Here is a 20,605-nt window from a genome sequence, read left to right as displayed (position 1 = left end):
TCAATAAGGTCTGGTCCTTGTTTCTGGAAACTAACAGTCTAACCCCAGACAGGACCCCTTGCAAAAATATTCAGTACTAGAGAAAATCTGATGACTGTTGAAGCACAGCATGCTGTATGAGATGTACCAAGGGCTTTGGGGTCCAACAAAGGAAATTGTTTCCACCTGGGTCAGAGAAGTTTTAGGGAGGGGTAACATTTGATTGGAAGGAATAAAGAGGTTGTATTTAACACAGAGAGATTATGGGGAGAAGTATTTTAGCTGTGTGGAACATTTTGAGTAGAGGCCAGAGAATGTGGGATTAGGAGAGATAAGATTGGAAAGATGGAGAGAAAAGCTGAAGAATATGGATTTTGTTTAATAGGTAATAGGATTTTTAGCAGAGAAATGACAATAGATTCTGATTCATAGATTTAGACCTTGGAAGGGACCCTTGAAATGTGATTCCATTTTACAGAAGAGAAAAATTGAGACCAATTCAGGCTCACCCAAATAATAAGTGACAAAATCTAGATTCAGACTAATGTCAAATTGAGTGTTCTCTCTACTATACCATACTATCCCTTATCTATAGATAAAGATGACAAATATGTCAGTCATGTGAATTCTCTTTCTAACGCTGTATTCAGGAAGCATCCCTCTGCTTGAATTATTGCCAGAGACAGGAAATTTCAGTGAATTAGAGGGTGGGGAGCAGCTCAGGAAAAGGCTTCTGGCATTAACAGATGTGAATTCTAAGCAGGTGGATGCTTCACCTTGACTTTTGTTACTCTTTTCTTCCCAGTTCCTACCCAACTCCTCCCTCCCCCTCCCCCCATCCCCACTCCCCTATAAAGGCTGAAAAACATGGGTGTCCTGGACAGAGGCCAGTTGTCATTCCTAGTCTTCTACCATATGCAAGTAACTAGTTGATCTCACTGAACCCTGAGACTGGACATCCCCATGTGCTATGTGATTTTGACAGACCTTCATTATGGCCCTAGGAACATGAGGACCTCTCCAGAAAGCTTGGGAGAACTTGGTGGCTTGGCTTTCAGAGTCCTGAGGTCTTTTTGGCTGTGTACCCCTACATTAAAAGGCTATAGGACTTTGGGGGAAGAGGGGAAAGCACAGCCTTTGGAGAGGGTGTCTAATCCAGAGCTTCTCTTAGACCCAGGGAGACACCAACACTAGCTCTTGTTTATCCTCCACAAATGCCACTGGGTAATTTGAGACTCATAAGATTAGAGATTTAGAGTCAACCTCTAAGGTTGACTCTATCTCATCCAACTCCCCTAATTTTACAGATAAGGAAATAGACTGAAAGTGTCTTTCCAAGGTCATGGGAGTAGGTATTAATCGAAGAGGAAGGAGTAGGACAACCTGTGAAGAGGGACAGTTGGTTGGTGGAAAGAAAAGACCTTCTTGAAGGACTGACTGCTGATTTCAGCTATTGGGGGGGGGGGGGTCATCCCACTCAGCCTGGGCAGGAGGAACCCAGATCCAAACTCTTTCTACCAATAACCCTACCAGTAGTGGTACTTTTTTTGCTCTAAACCTTGGGGAAGACAGAAAGATGGCATCTACCTGAGATGACAGGAGGCTGGTCAGGCTTCTTGGTGATGACATATTGCTGTTACATCACAAGCCGATCTAGGGAGGAAGTTGAAGTACTTAATATGTGACTCTTGGCAAGCCACTTAGCCTTTTTTTCTCAATTTTCTCAACTACAAAATGGAAGATGTTAGACTAGTTGACCTGAGGTCCCTTGTAGCTCAAACTTTAATCAGTTGTTCTGCCCTGGGGACCAAGTGGAAAAAGCCTATAGCACTTTAACAAAGGGATTCCTTCACAACAGCCCAGTGAGGAGGTAGTACAAATCTCACCATCCCCATTTTATAGAATAGGAAAAATGGTCAGACAAGAACCTTTTAAAATAGGAATTCACTTAGAATGCAACCTGCTATAGGTCCCCTGTTAGCATTCTTCTCCTGGCATGATTCAGTTAAGATATTATGCAAAAGTCCTCTCACTTTCTTCATCCTTCTCCCATTTCTCAGTGACCCCAAGATGCTGCTTCTGCCAGACCAAACATTCCTTCATCTTATTTGTAATTGTGAATGTTGTGGAAAGGCCCAAGACACCTTCTAGGCTACTATCTCCTATGTAGCATCTGTGATTATGGTTATTTCTCTTTCTTATGTAGACGAAGAATAAGAAAGGAACCAGTAAGACCGTGGTGACCTCTGCATCACACCCTGACCCTCTCAAAGCACAGACCACCTCTGGAAAGCCAGACCCAACTGTGTCAGTGCAGTCCCATTCCAAAAAATCCCCAGCAACCCCCAGAAAGCAGGCAGCACAGCCTCTGAGCAATAACTCGGCCACACACAGCGAAGAAAAGGTTGCTTCCTTTGTTGTTAAGCCGGTTCCCAAACCTGGTAAGAGGATTTTCCCCTGTCACCTCCTGAATTGTTAAGATATTCCTGGGTTCAGAGGGAGAGTACTTGTACCCTCATCCTCAAAGCACAAAATCTTATCCCTGAAAAAAAGGGACCAGAGGGATTCATCTTTTCTATGTCCATTGGATCCTTGCAGGTAGAAGGAGCTATTTTTTCTTCCTCCCATATACTTTTCATAAGTATCTTGCTCCTTCTTTGGGGTTTATAACCATAGTAACCTCCCTTAACCATAAGGGGGGGAGGGAAGTGGGGGGAGTAAGGGGACAGGTGATTTTTTGGGATGCCTGTCAGATACTGGAAAAGGAATTCCTGCATGAGGTTCAAGATTGGACTAGGTGACCTCAAGAAGTTGGAAGGGAGCTCGGAAGTTAGAATCCCTCTTCTTCCAGTTTTCCCTATTTTCTTCAGTATCCCTTTCTGTTGAAGGGATAGTGCTGCCTAACATCTTTCCAGGCCCTGGAGGAGAGAGGCCCCCAGCTAAGGAAAGGTCCTGTAGCTTGGTATAGGTCCCTTCAATCACTGTAAGACACAACTAGGAAGAAGTCTTATAAGGGATACTAAGATTCAGAAATGAATGAGGAATAAGCATTTACAGAGTGCCTACTTCTGTACCAGCACTTGACTAAGTTATTTACAACTATCTCACTTGATCCTCATAACAGCCCTGGGAAAAAGTGGCTATTCTTATCCCCATTTTCAGTTGAGGAAATTGAGGTAAACAGAGGTGAAGTGACTTGCCCAGGGTCTTACAGTCTGAGGTTGTATTTGAACTCAGGTCTTCCTGACTCTATGCCTGACACAACTACTGCCTGCTGGAATAAAGTATTAATTCATTCATATGCATATATGAAAACAGCTGTGGGCAAATACATAACACATAAGAAGTAGAGCAGTAAGCAGAAATTGTCATGGGGTTTGAGAATCATTGCTCTTGATTGATATTTAGCAACCCCAGCCTTTCTAGGGCTTCTGCAATAGTTTGTGGGTAGGGAACAGTGTCTGCCCCAAGAGGGTCAGGGGTAGGCATCTATCTCATATCTTCCTCATGTCACAGCCCCAATGCCTCCGGATAAGAAGACAGAGAGCAGAATTGAGGACTCCTCAACTGATGAGACAGATGTAGAGGTAATCTCCACCTTCCTCTTCCCTGCTGGTATCTCTCTCCATTCCCCAGCAGCCTAGTATTGATAGTAACTAGTCCCCACAACTACTTATAGAATCAATGTTTTGTGTATTTATTTTTTCAATTATATAAATATTTTATTTGTTTTCCATTTACATATAATGGTAGTTTTATGTGTTTATTGAATAAGTATTAAGCACCTTTTCTGTGCTAGGCCCTCTGAAGCATACATGGTCACTTGCCCTCCTTGGGCTTTCAATTTAACCTGGTGAGTAAGACAAGTGAGACAAGGGCCTGGTCTCTTTCTTTTCCACACTGAGATTTTCTAAGGTACCTTTTGTTTGATGATTTTTTTTAAGGAGGGAGGTAGAAGAAAGAATATCCAGACATATTAGATGAAACAATTGTTTCATTTGACTATTGAAGAATACATCTCATCACCCTCATCACTCCTAGACAGCAGGAGTCTTATCTTATTTGTCTTTATATTCCCTTAGCATCTAGGATGTTCTACAAAGATACCAATAAAAGGGTTTGTTGAATCTGTTGCTGGTGTCAGCTCTAGTAAAACCATAAACCTGTTTAATAGTCTTAGCAAATTATTTAAAATAGTTTTATTCTCCTGCTGACTAAATGGTCTCTTATTTTCTAATTAAAATGTTGAATATGCCAAATTCTAAATCTGATTTCTTTAAGACCTTTGCATTTTATTTTTTTAGGGTTTTTTTTTACAAGGCAATGGGGTTAAGTGGCTTGCTCAAGGCCACACAGCTAGGTAATTATAAAGTGTCTGAGGCCGGATTTGAATTCAGGTACTCTCACTCCAGGGCCAGTGCTCTATCCGCTGCACTACCTAGCAGCCCCAAGACCTTTGCATTTTAAATGAATAGAGTGATCTTCTATTAAATGATCAGAGTAAGAGGCTGTATTCTTTTTTATAATGCCCTAATCCTCCTAGGCATGCTACAATAGAGCTGTTACTAAACTCTGAATGATTCCCATAAAATTTCAGTGAGCCCAGTGTAGACAAGTAGAACAGAGTGGGAGAATGTGTTTTGATGCAGATAATGCAGCAGTATACTTGTCTGACCTCTATTTTTGCATTTTCCCTAATGTAGTTAGGTCACTTTATTAGACCACTAACATATTTCTTTTTTTTGTCCTTTCCCTTCTTTAGATGGAGAAAGCAGTGGGAACTCCCCAGGGCAACTCTGCCTCAGAGAGAAGTGATGCTGCTGCCTCATTTCCCACCAAAGGATCCCAGGATAAATCAGTCACCCCATCTCCTGGGAGATTAATGACTAAACTTCCAATAGCCAAGGAGAAGAGTTCAGGAGAGACTTCTGAGAGCAGTGATGAGTCTGAGAGTGATGAGGATACTCTGGGGTCCCAGGCACTGGTGAGGCTTTGGGGGGAAGGGCAGGGTAGGTGTAGCTTTATTATCAAATAAACCTTTTCACAAGAAGGATATTCTTCCAAATTCCTTAGGTTTTTCTCTTTCCTTTGAACCCTGTAGTAGGGAGGCTGATTCCCTAGAATAGCCCTTTGAGTTGGAGACAATCACTTAAAAAATAATTTAAAGTAGTGATAATGGTGGTGGTGATAAGATGATGTTGGAGAAGGAAGAACAAGAACAAAAACTCCAGGTCAAACCATCAGTAGAAACTATTTAGTTTGTAAAGCTATCAAGAGGTCCCTAGAGGAAAGGATTGACTTCAGCTTCTGAGAAAAGGAGGTTTGAGGGGGGTAGAGAAAGTAGTCCAACACCATTCAAAATGAGTCAGCCCCTGGAAAGCCCTCAGAGCAGGCAGGTGTGAAAGGAAGCCCCAGTATGCCAATGATAAATATCTCTTTTTAACTCAAACCTCAATGACCATTAGTGAAACATTTCAAGGTTCCTTACCTGATGAGAAGCTTTCATTCTAAAGACAGTGAAGGGACTATTAACTTCCATAACTCTCATGTTCATGTTTCATCGTGGTGTAAGAGAAAGATCTGGGGAATTATAATCAGAAGATCTGCATTCATATTCCCAAACGGTTCCATTGATTAGCTTTGTGAGCTTGAACATTTAACTTCATGGGGCCTCAATTTCCTCATCTGTAAAAATTAATGTGTTGGGCTAGTTGGTCACAAAGGTCCCTTCTGACTCTAGAGCCTATGAGTTCCATTTTGTGGTTTTAGACACGAGAAGTGAAAATGCCTCATCTTGGTGAAGTACCAGGCAAAGGAGTCAAGATTACTCCAACCACAAAGAAAATCAGTACTCCATCCCCGAAACCAAATTTGGAGTTATCCTCCAAGGCTCAGCTGACCCAGAAACCAGAGGAGATTTCAGAGAGCAGCGAGAAGTCAGAAAGTGAAGAAGATGAGGCAAAGCTTCAGAGACAACAGGTGAGGCCTGGGGAGGGGGATTGCCAGGGAGTCTTTATAACCTGGAAATTAATCAGTCCTTTAATCCAATAGAGCTACTTAATTGGGCAAGGGGAGAATTGGGATTGGGGGTAGAATTTGACTTACATCTCATTTTATAGGTCCAAGTATCCATCTCTAATTTGCTTTCCAACAGAAAGTCCAACCTTAACCCCTGGTTAGAAATCTCTTTGGATTCCTGACCTTTTATCTCGTTCCCTCTGTGTAACTGATCTTCAGAAAAAGATGACAGTGATAGCTCCCTAGGTCTACTTCCCTTGAAGGGTAAAGGCCTTTTTACTCCAAGTACCATCAAGCCCTACCCCAAAGAGAGAATGACTGGCTTACCTCTGCCTTCCAGAAATGACAATGATCAGAGCCAAGTTAAGAGTGCCCAGACTTCTGCAGGAGAAATTTGTGGTTGCCAATTAGGATTGAGAGTTGTTGAAAGTGAAAGAATTCACATCTAGCCCTGGAGTTGAAATAACTCAGGATTTGTTTCCTAGGCCTGCAAAGTTTACAGATTATGGTAATAAATGACATGAGGAAAGGGCAAATAACAGTTTTAGGTGAGGCTGCCTGAGGGTAAGGGAGGAAGGAAAGAGGCCATAGTTCTTCCGAAACCTAGACTGAGAAAGGATTCTTGTGAGGAGAAAGAAGTGAGAAGAGAGAGCTGAAGTTGCTTTCTCTGATTTAAATGCATTTCCATAGTGGATTGGACAAGGTTAGCTCTTGAGGAGTGGCTTAGCACCTGCCTTCAGGTACTCTCCAATATGCATGCCACAGTTGATTGTCCTCCCAGGAGGAGCCAGGAGAGAACTCATTGTGCATGGACTTACCAGTCCTTCCTGTCCCAAAATGCATGACCCTTAAGTCTAACACATCCTGTCATCAAATTTGGCTGAAGTAGGAGCGACTAGGTGGCACAATGAATAAAGCACCAGCCCTGGAGTCAGGAGTACCTGAGTTCAAATCCGGTCTCAGACACTTAATAATTACCTAGCTGTGTGGCCTTGGGCAAGCCACTTAACCCAACTGCCTTGAAAAAAACCTAAAAAAAAAATTTGGGCCAAAGTAGGAGTGACAGCCTAGAGGAACTGGTTTCCTATTCCCATAATTCCCCGCACCAAGACCAAATTAGATGACTTGCCCAAGGTCATAAAATCAGAGGGAGAATATGAAGTTGCCCTTAGGTCTTCCTAGAACTAGCCCTTTGCTACACTGTACAGTCTGTGACAGCATATTTAGAATTGTATTTTTTCAATTACAATGTAAAGGTAAATTTTTAATAATCATTTTTTTAAAAAATTTCTTCCTCACTTCCCTCCTCCCTACCACAATAAGCAATTTGATATACATTATATATGCATGATCATGTGAAACATTTCCATATTAGTCATGTTTTGAAAGAAGAAACAAACCAAAATAATAAAACTGATAAAAATAAAGTTAAAATAGCATGCTTTGATCTACATTCAGACTCCATCATTCTTTTTTCTGAACGTGAATAGCATTTTTACTCATGAGTTTTTGGAATTTGTCTAACAGTTACATTAACATGGCAAAATCAATTTGGTATAATAAAGAACTTTTGTTCCCTCCCAGACTTCTTCAAAAAGCGTTATTTAGTAGCCTAATTCCTCAACCTTCCATTCATGCATTTACATTCCTCTGGTTCAACCCATACATGAAAGAATTTATTTATTCACTCAACTAAAATTATTCTTTCCAAAGCCACTTTTAGCTTCTTGATCATCAAATTCTTTTTTTTCCAATCTTTATCCTTCTTGACCTTTCTGACACTTTTTGTTTTTTAAAGCCTGAATTTCCCTTTTACCCTATGCTTGAAATGACAGTTCTCACAACTGATTGGTAGAGGAGTTTCACCTCCATTTCCAACCTCTTTTTTTTCCATTGTGGATTAGACTTTTATTTATTTTTTTAACTGTGTTTTCATGTTGTATATTGATCCAAATTGCATGTGATGAGAGAGAAATCATATCCTTAAGGAAGAAACAAAAAGTATAAGAGATAACAAGATCAGACAATAAGATATCTATGTTGTTTTTTTTTTTTCCTAAAGGGAATAGTCCTTAACTTTGTTTTATCTCCACAGTTCTTTATCTGGATACAGATGGTATTCTCCATTGCAGACAGCTCAAAATTGTCCCTGATTGTTGCACTGATGGAATAAACAAGTCCATCAAGGTTGATCATCACCCCTATGTTGCTTTTAGGGTGTGCAGTGTTTTTCTGGTTCTGCTCATCTCACTCAGCATCAGTTCATGCAAATCCCTCCAGGCTTCCCTGAATTCCCACCCCTCCTGGTTTCTAATAGAACAATAGTGTGCCTTACCCAATAAGTCTTCCTTGATCTTTGCTATAGGAAGTGATCTTTATCTATTTGCAGATATATTAATTTCTTATACATTTCTTTTTATTACATTTATTTCTAAGCTTTCCTGTAGTTATTTACATTTCATATAGTTATTTATATCTCTACAATTCCATATAATTATTTATATTTTCTCTAAGTTTCTATACCAGACTGAATGCCTCGAGAATCCATGCCTTTTTTGTGGTCTATATGTCTTCCTCAAGGTCCAAGCACAGTACTCTGTACATGATAAGTGGAGGTTTTTTAAAAATAATTTAATTTAATTTTGGTGCTATTGGGTTATTCTTTACTTGATAGACATCATCATTATAAGCATTTCCATAGACATTGTACACAGGAATAGGGACAAAAAAATTATTGTACATGAAACCATAAATTATTATATCAGCTGGTATTTTTAAAAGAATATAATAAATTCCACGTGCTATTTTCCACACTGTCCTGCTTATCTGTGTTTCCATCTGAACCTCCTCTGTTCACTTCTGTGCATTTTTAAAAATGCTATAGTGATTCTGTTTTTGTATCCTTATAGCTATACCCCATCTCCCTTCCATATCCCCTTCCCCAACATTTTTTCCTTTTTAAAAAGTTTAAATACATTTATAATCCATCCCTTTTGTTTAATCTCTTTTGAATTTTAAGCTCATCTTTGGTAGAAGGTGAGTGGCATGCTTCATCTTCAGTCTCCTGACTTGTGATTGTATTGATCAGATTTCAAAATTGTTTTTCTCTCAGATGAAGTTATGATGTAAATTGTTCTAGTTCTGCTCACTTCTTTTTTTTAAATTTAAGGCAATGGAATTTAAGTGACTTGCCCAAGGTCACACAGCTAGGCAATTATTAAATGTCTGAGGCCTCATTTGAACTCAGGTCCTCCTGACTCCTGAGCCAGTGCTTTATCCATTGAATCACCTAATTTCCCCCTCCATTCTCCTTACCTCATTCTGCATAAGTTCATAAAGCTCTTCCCAATTTTCTCTGAAATTGTCCATTTTGTCATTTCTTCTGGCACAGTAATATATCATAAGTTCATATATCATCATTTTTTTTATCTCATACAATGTTATTCCCACTTTTTCATTTTCTAGTTTATACAGAATATACAAATAAGTGAATAAAACATTATTCCATATGAATCAAAAAGAGCCAGGACATCAGACTAAACAAACTGGTCCATAAACAATGCATATCAAAAGGAGACATTCCTGTGCAAACTGCTGAATGGTTCTGCCCAAATCAACTTCCCCTTTAGACTTTACCCTATCTATATCCAGATGAACACAAAGGCATAAGAAGGGGGATGGGGGGAACGGACATGAAATGATCAAACAACCCTCTTTCCTAGGTAACAAGGGAACCCTCTGAGGTTCTACACACGTTACTTAAAGGTTTTTGCAAAATGGGCCTCCAAGTGGTGGGGAAATGAAATGTCAATATCTGGACTTGAGGGGTCTCAAACTGACTGCCTTCTCCCCAAATAGGACTCAGGTGCCTAATACTTTTTCTAAAGAAGATGAGTCCTTGGGGAAGGCAAAGGAGCTCTGCATGGTGTCCCCCAGAGGGCTTCATGATCGGGTCAAACTAGGTTCTCCAACAGTGGTAAAAAGGCTGGGATCAAGGGCTAAAACTCCTCTAGGAAACCAGTGTCTCTCCCTTGGATTAGCAAAGGAGAGATGGATGGTGTGGGTGGCAATGACTGATAAGCTCTGCATGGTCAAAAACCATGGATGTGGTGATCTGACTATGCTTAACAAACACCCCCTAAGCCAGTAGAAAGAGATACCAATGAAAAATTTACTGAATTCTATCTTCTTCACCAAGGAATGTTTTTCTTTTGTTTGTCTATTGCTGAAACTTTAAACAGCAAAAAACAATTCCTGGCATCCCCAAATTCCTGCTGTCAGTCCAGATTCATGATAGAAATGGTTAAAAAGATACAATTCTCTACATGCAGAATCATAAAGGATCATTTGTTCACTTTTTTTTTAGGGTTTTTTTGTTTGTTTGTTTGTTTTGCAAGGCAAATGGGGTTAAGTGGCTTGCCCAAGGCCACACAGCTAGGTAATTATTAAAGTGTCTGAGACCGGATTTGAACCCAAGTACTCCTGACTCCAGGGCCAGTGCTTTATCCACTGAGCCACCTAGCTGCCCCTGTTCACTTTTTATTTAATCAAAAGATAGCCTATTGGGTTCCAATAGGCTGCAAACAGAGCAACTGTTAATACTTTAGCATACACAGATCCTTTTTCTCTTTCTATAGTTCTGGTGGTGGTATGGCTCTATATAACCTTTGGGGACATAATTACAACTTGCTTCCTAAAATGGAGAAACCAGTTCACATCTTTACAACAATGTAATTGTGTACCTATTTTTGAAAACCCCAACAATTGTCATCTTTGCCAGTTTGATAGATGTGAGGTGAAACATCAAAGTTGCTTCAGTTTGCATTTTGCTAATTATTATTTAGTCATTTAGAGTAAGTGCCCAGCACATAGTAGGTGCTTAATAAATAAATGCATACTGACTTAACTTTGAGCATTTTTTATATTATTTTTGATAATTTGGTTTTATTGTATAGGAAACTGACTGTTCATATCCATTAATTATTTAGCTATTGTTTCCTTCCACAAGTAAAAAAAAAAATCCTTATAACAAATAAGAAAAACAAATACTCATATTGACTATGTCCAAAATTGTATATATCACTTTCCTCAAGCCTCCTACCCTCTTACTTAATTTTTAAAAATATTTTATTTATTTTTCCAACTACATGCAAAGATATTTTTCAAGTCATTTTTTGTAAGATTTTGAATTTCACATTTTTCTCCTCTCCCTTTGCTGTGACAGAAAGCAATCTAATAAAGGTTATACATATATAACTATGTTAAACATATCCATATTAATCATGTTGTGAAAGAAGAATCAAATCAAAAAGGGAGAAAACAACACAGTACATGAAACAGATTTCAAAAATTAAAAAATAGTGAGCTTTCTTCTGAATTCAGAATGTCAGACATTCCTTCTCTGGATATGGATGTGATTTTTCCATCTTAAGTTCTTTAGAATTGTCTTTGATTATTGTACTGTTGAGATCATCGCCCAGTGTTGCTGTCAGTGTGTACAGTGTTCTGTTTCTGCTTATTTCACTCAACATCAGTTCATTCAAGTTTTTTCAGGCATTTCTGAAACCCTTATGATTTCCTACAGAACAATAGTTATCCATTGTTCAGCCAATCCCCAACTGATAGGCATTCTTTCAGTTTTGAATTTTTTTTGCAAGGCAATGGGGTTAAGTGACTTGTTCAAGGTCACACAGTTAAGTAATTATTAAGCGTCTGAGACTGGATTTAAACTCAGATCCTCTGCCCCAATTTTGAATTTTTTGTTACTACAAAAAGAATTGCTATAAATATTTTTGTACATGTGTGTTTTTTCACTTTTTGTTCTCTCTTTGGGATATGGACCTAATAGTGGTATTGCTGGATCAAATGGTATGCACAGTTTTATTGCCCTTTGGGAGTAATTCCAAATTGCTCTCCAGAAAGGTTGGATCAGTTCACAGCTCCATTAATAATGCACTAGTGTCCCAGTTTTTCTTTTTTATCATAGTTCTTTTAATTTGCATTTCTCTAATCAATAATGATTTAGAGCATTTTTTATATGACTATAGATTGCTTTAATTTTTTCATGTGAAAACTGCCTATTCATATCCTTTGATCATTTATCATTGGGGGAAAAATAGCCTTACATTTATCATAATTCTTAAATCTTTCAAAGTTATTTTAATTTACAGGGTTGTGCTTATTTGTGTTATTGTGTTCATTTTTCATTCTGTATCAGTTTATATAGCAGTTTTTTTCAGATTTCTCTTAAATTGTCTCCTTCCTCATTTCTTACAGCATAATAGTATTTCATTATATTTATATGCCACAATTTGTTCATCCATTCCCCTATGATGGTCAGCTCCCCATGCCCCCTTCTAAATTACAAGTTGTTTTCCACTACAAAAATTAGTGCTAAAAGATTTTTGTATGTGAGAGTCCTTTTCCTCTTTTGATATACTTGGAGGCTGGGGGGTATAGCAAAGAAGGTATGGGGAGAGGGGGTTTGAAAGGCAATGGAGTTAAGTGATTTGCCCAAGGTCACACAGCTAGGTAAGTATTAGGTGTCTGAGGTCTGATTTGAACTCTAGTCCTCCTGACCCTAGAGCCAGTGCTTTATCCATTGCACCACCTAGCTGCCCCTGGGAAGGTATTATTCAAAGCCTGTTGGGGACTGTTGTGTACTGTAAACCTTCATCAGCTGGTGTCCTTGAACACCAGACCCTTGTTTTACTAAGTGCCAAGGGAGTAGACCAGGGACTGGGGAGGATATTTAAACACTTGTATTTTGGTAAATAAACAGAGATCTTAGTATCAAAGGAGAACTTGTCTCCCGCCCCCTTCAACCTTTGCCTGTGTAAAGGATAAGCAAGTCCTGAAAGGAACTCAGCAAAAGCCTAGGAAAATATAGAAGACATGCACAATTTACTGGCATTGGAGGCATAGTTTCAAATTGCTTTCTAGACTGACTGTACCATTTTGTAGTGCCACCAACAATGCATTAATGTGTCCATTTTCTCTTAGACATTCTAACATTTATCATTTTCCTTTTTTTAATTTTTTGCTAATTTGAAGGATTTGAATTAGAAAGTTGTGATTGCTTTTAATTTGCGTGTCTCTAATTATTAGTAATTTGGAGTAGTTTTTTCATATGCTTGTTGATAGCTTGAATTTCTGTCTTTGAGAGCTGCATATTTTAGAAAAGAAAACTATTCTCTGACTATCTATTTTGGAGTATTGTTAGAAATTTGAATTAGTTCCTTAGATATATTGATCACAAGACCTTTTTTGAATTTATTTCATTTTATTTTTTCCATTTACATGCAAAGATAGTCTTTAACATTAATATTTTTTTAACTTTTGAGTTTCACATTTTTTCTCTCTCCCTCTTCCCCATGGCAGCAAACAATTTAATATGTTATACGCATCCATTCATTTTTAGCATATTTCCATATTAGTCATGTTATGAATGAAGAATCAGAACTAAAGTGGGAAAAAATCTTGAGAAAAAGAAAAACATAAAAGAAGTTTTAAAAGGTGAAAATAGTATGCTTTGGTCTGCATTCAGACTTCATAGTTTTGTCTGGATGTGGATGGCATTTTCTATGACTGGTCTTTTAGAATTAAAGTAGCTAACTTAAAAGTTAGGAAACAATATGAATATAAATAGGTCTATACAAGATGTAAAGAGAGAAGATGGTAGAGAGACACAAAGTTTAAATGAGACATATTCTCTGCCCTCACGGGAACCTCTCAGTCATGTTGTAGAGCTGTTTTTTACACATTACCTTCTAATTTTAAACATGTTGGTTTCATTTGTACAAACTTAAATTTTTATAGACCCAAGATTATCCACTTCATCTTTTGTGATCCTCTATAACTTTGATCAGGAACACCTATTTCTCTGATATATATCTGAAAGGAAATTTCTTTTGTCTCTATTTTGTTTATAATATTACTTTTTTTTTTTTTGCAAGGCAAATGGGGTTAAGTGGCTTGCCCAAGGCCACACAGCTAGGTAATTATTAAGTGTCTTAGACCAGATTTGAACCCTGGTACTTTTGACTCCAGGACCCGTACTTTATCCACTGCACCACCTAGCTGCCCCTATAATATTACTTTTTATGTTTATGTGTCCTTGTGAAGCTTTTCTAGATATATTGTATGAGTAGCTGAGATCTTTGGATTTATTGAACACTGCTCCTGTGTCCATTTGTGTCTCTTTAGTCAATCCCACTGATCAACCTCTCTTCATTTTGGTTAATATGTTCATCTGAATTGTAGCTCCATTACAAGAAAGGTGAGAGTTAAAGGGGAAAGACAGTTCTATCACACATCTATCCCTAGGTCTAGGTGCAAAGTGGAAAGAGTGTTTCTGTGTGTTTAGATGAGGTCGGGAGCCAGTAGCTCTTCAGAGTGAGTCAGATTCTCCATTGTCACATATTCTCTTAGGAATTCTAGAGCCCTTTAATTTCAGAGTATGCACATCTAATTCTTGACTTACCTCATGTCTCTTTTTTTTTTTTTGAGTGAAGCCATCTGGGAAGAGGACTCACAGGTCTGATTTCATCACTCCCCTCTGAAAATCTATCAGTGATTTCCTGTTGTCTCTAGGATAAAATATGTTCTCCATAGCCTGGTATTCTCAATATTCTTCCATCCTACCTTTCTTATCCTTATTTATATTCTTCCTTATTCACTGCCAGCCTTCCTTCATTTAAGAGTTCTCAATAGGGTAGACTGGTGCAGATCATGCACTAGCTCTATAATTAAGAAGACTTGGGTTCCAGCCTAACCTCAGGCACTTACTGGCCGTGTGATCCAGGGTAAACCACTTCACCTCTCTTTGCCTCTGTTTCCTCTTTTGTAAAATGAGGATAATAAATAGCATCTATTTCCAGGGTTGTTGTGAGAATCAGATAATCAGATCTGACACAAAGCAGGCTTTTTATAAATATTAGCTATGGTGATGATGATTGCTTGATTTGTCTTTGAGGTTCAGCTTCTGATCACCTCCCTAACGAAATCTTCCCTAAGTTTCCTGCATATCCTCTTAGCTGCAAGTATTTTTTTCCTTACCTTGTATTATCTTCCTCTTTCATTGTTTTTTGTATTCCTATTGACTAATAGTGCTTTGTCCATAGTACATGATTAATTAATTGTTGTTTGTTTTCTTCAGGTTAAAAGTGCCCCCAACTCTGGTACCAATGTATCCCCAAGGAAAGGGACCCTTCCTGTTCCTAGTAAGTCAGTGACTTCAAACCTCCAGGCCAAGGCAGCAGAACCTGCAAGTCCAGAGACAAGTTCTGAGAGCAGTGAGGAATCAGAGAGTGATGAAGAAGCCTCAGCTCCACAGAGACAGGTGATGCCTCACATCAATTCCCTGGTACCAGAGTCTGAGCTGCCATTGCCTAGTCAGCCCTCCAGGTGTGCAGTTTTGTAGTAAAATGTATGTCTCAGTTGGGACTGGTTGTTTGCTGCTCAGGGAAAGATACAGATCTTTATTTTTAAAATTTTTCATTTTTTTGTTTATTTAAGGCAATTGGCTTAAATGACTTGCCCAAGGTCACACAGCAAGGTAATTATTAAGTGTCTGAGGCTGGATTTAACTCAGGTCCTTGACTCCAGGGTTGGTGCTCTGTCCACTTGCCACCTAGCTGCCCACAGAATATAGATCTTAGAGTACATATTGTGAAACTCAGATATCTTTCCCTTTTGTCTTCTTTCTTATGATCTTAGGAAAAATCATCTGTGAATACTCCTCAGGCCAATGCTACACCAGCTAATAGAACCCCTGCCCCCTCAAGCCTCAGTAAGGTACCCTTGGGGAAAGGGATCTTCCAGGCTAAAATCAGACCCTCAGTCAAGGCATCTGCATTCAGTCTACCAGAGACTAGTTGTGAGAGCAGTGAGGATTCAGAGATTGAAGAGGATATCATAGTGCCCCGGAAACAGGTGATACCTCATCCTTTATACCAGTGGCCTGTGTAACTCTTGGGTTGTACAAATAGGCAAATTTATGGAACCTCACAAAGGAGTAATTTTAAATCAGATTTCTTTCCCTCATTCTTTTCCTTGTGATCTTAGGAAAAATCATCAGGGAAGGCTCTCCAAGTCAATGCTACACCAGCAAAAGAGGTCTTTGTTGCTCCTGGAAAACCAGTGACTTCAGAGCCCCAGACCAGGACAGGGTCTACAGTCATAGCCACAGAACCAGGAAGTTCAGAGACTAGTTCCAAAAGCTGTGAGGAATCTGAGAGTGAAGAAGAGATCAAAGCTTCTCAAGAAAAGGTGGTGACTTAGACTGGTCCCCTGTTGGGGGGCTGGGGGTTTCAAGCTGCCACTGGCTGTAAGCCCTTCAGGCATACAACTCCTTAGGAAATTGGTATTTCAGTTAGGTCTTGTTTACTGAGTGAGGAAGTTCCTGCTGTTCAAGGGAGTTGTGACTTTGAACCTTAGATTTTTACCCCTTTTTTTCCTCTTTTCTCATTATCTTAGGAAAAATCACCAGTGAAACGTCTATGGGTTAATGCCATTACAACAAAAATTGCGCCTTCCCCAACCCAAGGGCCCCTGGGGAAAGAAGCCCTTTCTGCCCCTATGAAATCAGGGACTTTGACTTCTGGGGTCAAGGCACCATCAGCTACTGAGGTCTCTGAGTCAGAGAGCTCTGAAAGCAGTGAGGAGTCAGAAAGTGAAGAGGAAATTCCCACACTCCAAGTTCAGGTGAGACTTAAGACAGGAGGAAGTGACCAAACGGAACTGTGGTCAGGAAACATTGACTTGAACACCACTTGCCCTTTTCCTTTTTGAGTTTTAGTTGTCCCTTTAGCAAATTGGGGAGGATTGCAATATAGGCCCTCTAAGATCTCTTCTGGGATGCATATGGTACAGTAGATACAACCCTGGGCAAGAATCAGGAAGACTTTTCATGAGTTTGAATCCAGTCTCAAGACACTTACTTGACCCTGGGCAAGTCATTTAACTCTGTTTATCTCAGTTTCCTCTTCTGTAAAATGATCTGGAAAAGGAAATGACAAACTACTTCAGTATTTTTGCCAAGAAAAACCAAATGGTGTCATAAAGATTCAGACACAACCGAACAACAACAAAAGATCCTTTCCAGCTATAAATTCCATGGGTTCTATTTCCCCTCCATGAAATGCATTCATTTTCTTTTGGCAAATGTCCTTTACTTCTATGTAACTAAGGCAAGTGAAGCCTTCCTTTATTTCCCCTACTCCACTAAATCAAAACTGCTCTACATTTTCACCCATTTCTCCTGTTTTACTCTTAGTCACTTCTTAACTTCCTGTTTCCCTGAGGAGCCTGCCTCATCCATCAGTTTCTTATCTAGTCCCTCCCTATCCACTACTATTTCTTTCCTTATTACCTACAAATGTGTCTAGCACTCCACATTCTTTTCTTTTTTTTTTTAGTTTTTTGTGGGGCAACGGTCTTGCCTAGGGTCACACAGGTAGTGAGTATCAGATATCTGAGTTCAGAATTGAACTCAGGTCCTCCTAACTTCATCACTGTGCTGTATCCACTGCACCACCTCACCACCCCGCAGGCTCCTGCATTCTTAAAAAACTTGGACTTGAACCAGTTATATCCTCAAGCAAATGTTTTATTTTTCCCTCTCTCTGTTGAACTCCTAAGAAGAATTTTCTGTCCTTGCTCACTTTATTTTTTTCCTTCCCACTCAACTGCTCTATTCTATGATATCTGGTCTCTGACCATAGCATTTTTCCTTGTATATTAATTTTTTAAATAAAAATATTTTCTCTCTGCTTCCCACCCCCCCAGGAGTAAGGGGGAAGAGGAGAATCCTTTTAACAAATATGTTTAGTCAAGCTAAATATTCACCATGTCCAAAAAAGGTATATGTATCAATTTTCAGTCTGAATCTGACATCTCTTTTCAAAACTTGGGTGACATGCTTCATTGTGAGTCCTCTGGAATCGTGGTTGATCATTGCATTGATTGGAGGGCTTAAGTCTTTCAAAGTTTTGTCTTTATATTTACTCATTTAACTTTGTTTCCTATCAAACTTGTCTTGATAGACTTCTGAAAACTGTCCCCTTGCTCATTTCTTCTAAAACATAATACATCACTGCATTTTCATTCCTACAATTTATTCAGCCATTCCATAATGATGGTGAATTCCTTAGTTTGCATAATTTGCCATCACAAAAATCTGCAATAAATTTTTTGTTCATAAGTCTTCTTCCTCTTCTTTCATGTTGGGAGTATAGACCTACTTAGTAGTGATAGAGAATGGTCTAAGGAAATGTACAGTATATTTCTTTATGTATCCCTTCTGTCTTGTTGAAATGGCACAGTTCAGGGGTCTCAGTGGTCGCTTAATTTAATGACTTGATCTCATCACTTTGACTTCTCTGAAGCCTTTCATATTGTTTTATTGCTCTCATCATATTCTCTTCTCATGGTTTCCATGACATGTTCCTTGTTCTGTTCTACTGGTATGGTTAGCCCTTCTCTTATTTTCTGGATCATCAGAATCTTACCCCCTGATGTTCTAAGCTATAGATAGATAGAAAGAAAGAATATATAGCCATAGATGTATAGATAAATGTACTGTAAATATAAATAGATGTGGGTATAGCTAGATGTATAAAGAGAGACAGGTAGATAAGTAGAAAGGGAGAGAAAAAAATTATAATTAAAAAATAATAGTAATAATTGTAGGTATGGCCAGGTGGCACAATGGATGGAGCACCAGCCCCATAGACCCAACAATCACCCAGCCTTCTGACATGCAAGCCACCCAAACCCCACTACCCTGCAAAAACCAAAAAAAAAGGAAAAAAAGACCTAAAATAAAATAAAATAGTAAAAATAGTATGGGTGGCAGACAGAGTATTGGCCCTTGAGCCAGGAGCACCCAGGTCCAAATCTGGCCTCAGACAACCAATGATCACCCTGCTATGCGGCTCCAGGCAGGCCACCCAGCCCCATTTGCCCTGCACCCCCCAAAAAATAATAATAATAAAAAATGTGCTTCAGTCTTTGTTCCAACACCAACAACTCTGTCGTGGGTGGATCATATTCTTTATGGTAAGTCCATCGCAAAAGTTACTTCCATATTTTTCCACCATTGCCATTGCATATCGCAACTCCCTCCTTTCATATTTCTCCACTACCATGTACTATATTTTCTCTCTCCTTTCACTCTAACTCTGCTGTAGGGTAGCTGAGTGGCGCAGCAAACAGATCCCTGGTCCTGGGGCTGAGAGGCCCTGAGCCCCCATACCATCCCTTAGGCCCAGGATCCACCTGGCCCTATGGTTCCGGACAGGCCATCCAGTCCCAGCCCCTTGCAAGAAGTAAAAAAGAAAATGCATTATATCTAACCACTCTCCCCCCATGGTCCATCCTCTCCTCCTTCATTTACATCCCCACCCCTTCCCCCTGCTCCCCGCTCCTTACTCCAGATACCTATACCCCATTGAGTATATATGGTTTCCTCTCCTAGCCACCTCTGATGAGAGCAAAGATCCCCTTATTCCCCCTTGCCTCCCCCCCTTCCATATCATTGCAATAGCTCATTGTAGTAAAGAAAAATCTTATTATATGAAATATCTTTGCCGAATTATTCCCCCCCTCTCCTTTTTCTTTCTCCCATCACATTTCCCTTTTTTTCTATTGACTCCATTTTTACACCATATTTTATCTTCAAATTCAGCTTTCTCCTGTGCTTCAACTATAAAATCTCCTTCTACCTGCTCTATTAACTGAGAAGGTTCATATGAGTATTATCAGTGTCATTTTTCTATACAGGAATACATGTAGTTCATCATCATTAAGTCCCTCATATTTTCCCCTTCTCCTCCACTCTCTATGCTTCACCTGAGTCCTGTATCTGAAGATCAAACCTTCTGTTCAGCTCTGGCCATTCCAAAAGGAACATTTGAAATTCCCCTGGTTCATTGAATGTCCATCTTTTTCCCTGGAAGAGGATATTCAGCCTTGCTGGGTAGTTCATTCTTGGCTGCATTCTAAGCTCTTTTGCCTTCCGGTATATTATATTCCAAGCCCTACAAGCTTCCAGTGTAGTTGCTGCTAAGTCCTGTGTGATCCTGACTGCAGCTCCGTGATATTTGAACTGTGTCCTTCTGGCTGCTTGCAATATTTTCTCTTTGACTTGGAAGTTCTGGAACTTGGCTATAATATTCCTAGGGGTTGATATTTTGGGATCTCTTTCTCGGGGGGATCAGTGGATTATCTCCATTTCTACTTTGTCCTCTGCTTCTAGAATATCAGGGCAATTTTCCTGTAGTAATTCTTTGAAAATGATGTCAAGGCTCTTTTCCTGATCATGACTTTCAGGTATTCCAATAATTTTTAAATTATCTTTCCTAAGTCTGTTTTCCATATCAGTTGTTTTTTCAATGAGATATTTCACATTTTCTTCTAATTTTTCGTTTTTTGGTTTTGAAGCATTGATTCCTGATTTCTGGTAAATTCATCAATCTCCCTGAATTCTATTCTTTGTCTGAAGGATTTGTTCTCCTCAGAGTTTTCTTATCTCTTTCTCCATCTGGCTACTTTTGCTTTTTAAAGCATTCTTCTCCTCAATAACTTTTTGAACTGCTTTATCCATTTG

At 39.2% G+C, this 20,605-nt stretch overlaps 1 protein-coding gene across 14 annotated transcripts in view; it reads left to right on the top strand.

Moving 5' to 3' along the window:
* TCOF1 (treacle ribosome biogenesis factor 1) overlaps positions 1–20,605 on the top strand; it is a 100,599-nt gene that overhangs the window by 30,384 nt on the left and 49,610 nt on the right. For 11 of the 14 annotated variants that reach the window (XM_074212622.1, XM_074212618.1, XM_074212615.1 and 8 more), the window contains exons 5-12: positions 2,186–2,420; positions 3,496–3,566; positions 4,742–4,963; positions 5,749–5,958; positions 15,155–15,337; positions 15,715–15,930; positions 16,063–16,266; positions 16,474–16,701. In XM_074212622.1, coding sequence (XP_074068723.1) covers positions 2,186–2,420; positions 3,496–3,566; positions 4,742–4,963; positions 5,749–5,958; positions 15,155–15,337; positions 15,715–15,930; positions 16,063–16,266; positions 16,474–16,701 — 1,569 coding nt within the window. The remainder of the gene's footprint in view (positions 1–2,185; positions 2,421–3,495; positions 3,567–4,741; positions 4,964–5,748; positions 5,959–15,154; positions 15,338–15,714; positions 15,931–16,062; positions 16,267–16,473; positions 16,702–20,605) is intronic. The other 3 variants (XM_074212620.1, XM_074212621.1, XM_074212623.1) reach the window with 3 other exon arrangements.

This window comes from Macrotis lagotis, chromosome 1 (assembly GCF_037893015.1).
Source record: "Macrotis lagotis isolate mMagLag1 chromosome 1, bilby.v1.9.chrom.fasta, whole genome shotgun sequence".
Taxonomy (NCBI): domain Eukaryota; kingdom Metazoa; phylum Chordata; class Mammalia; order Peramelemorphia; family Peramelidae; genus Macrotis; species Macrotis lagotis.
Note: the sequence above shows the minus strand (reverse complement) of the source record. Positions and strands in the feature narration are given on the sequence as shown.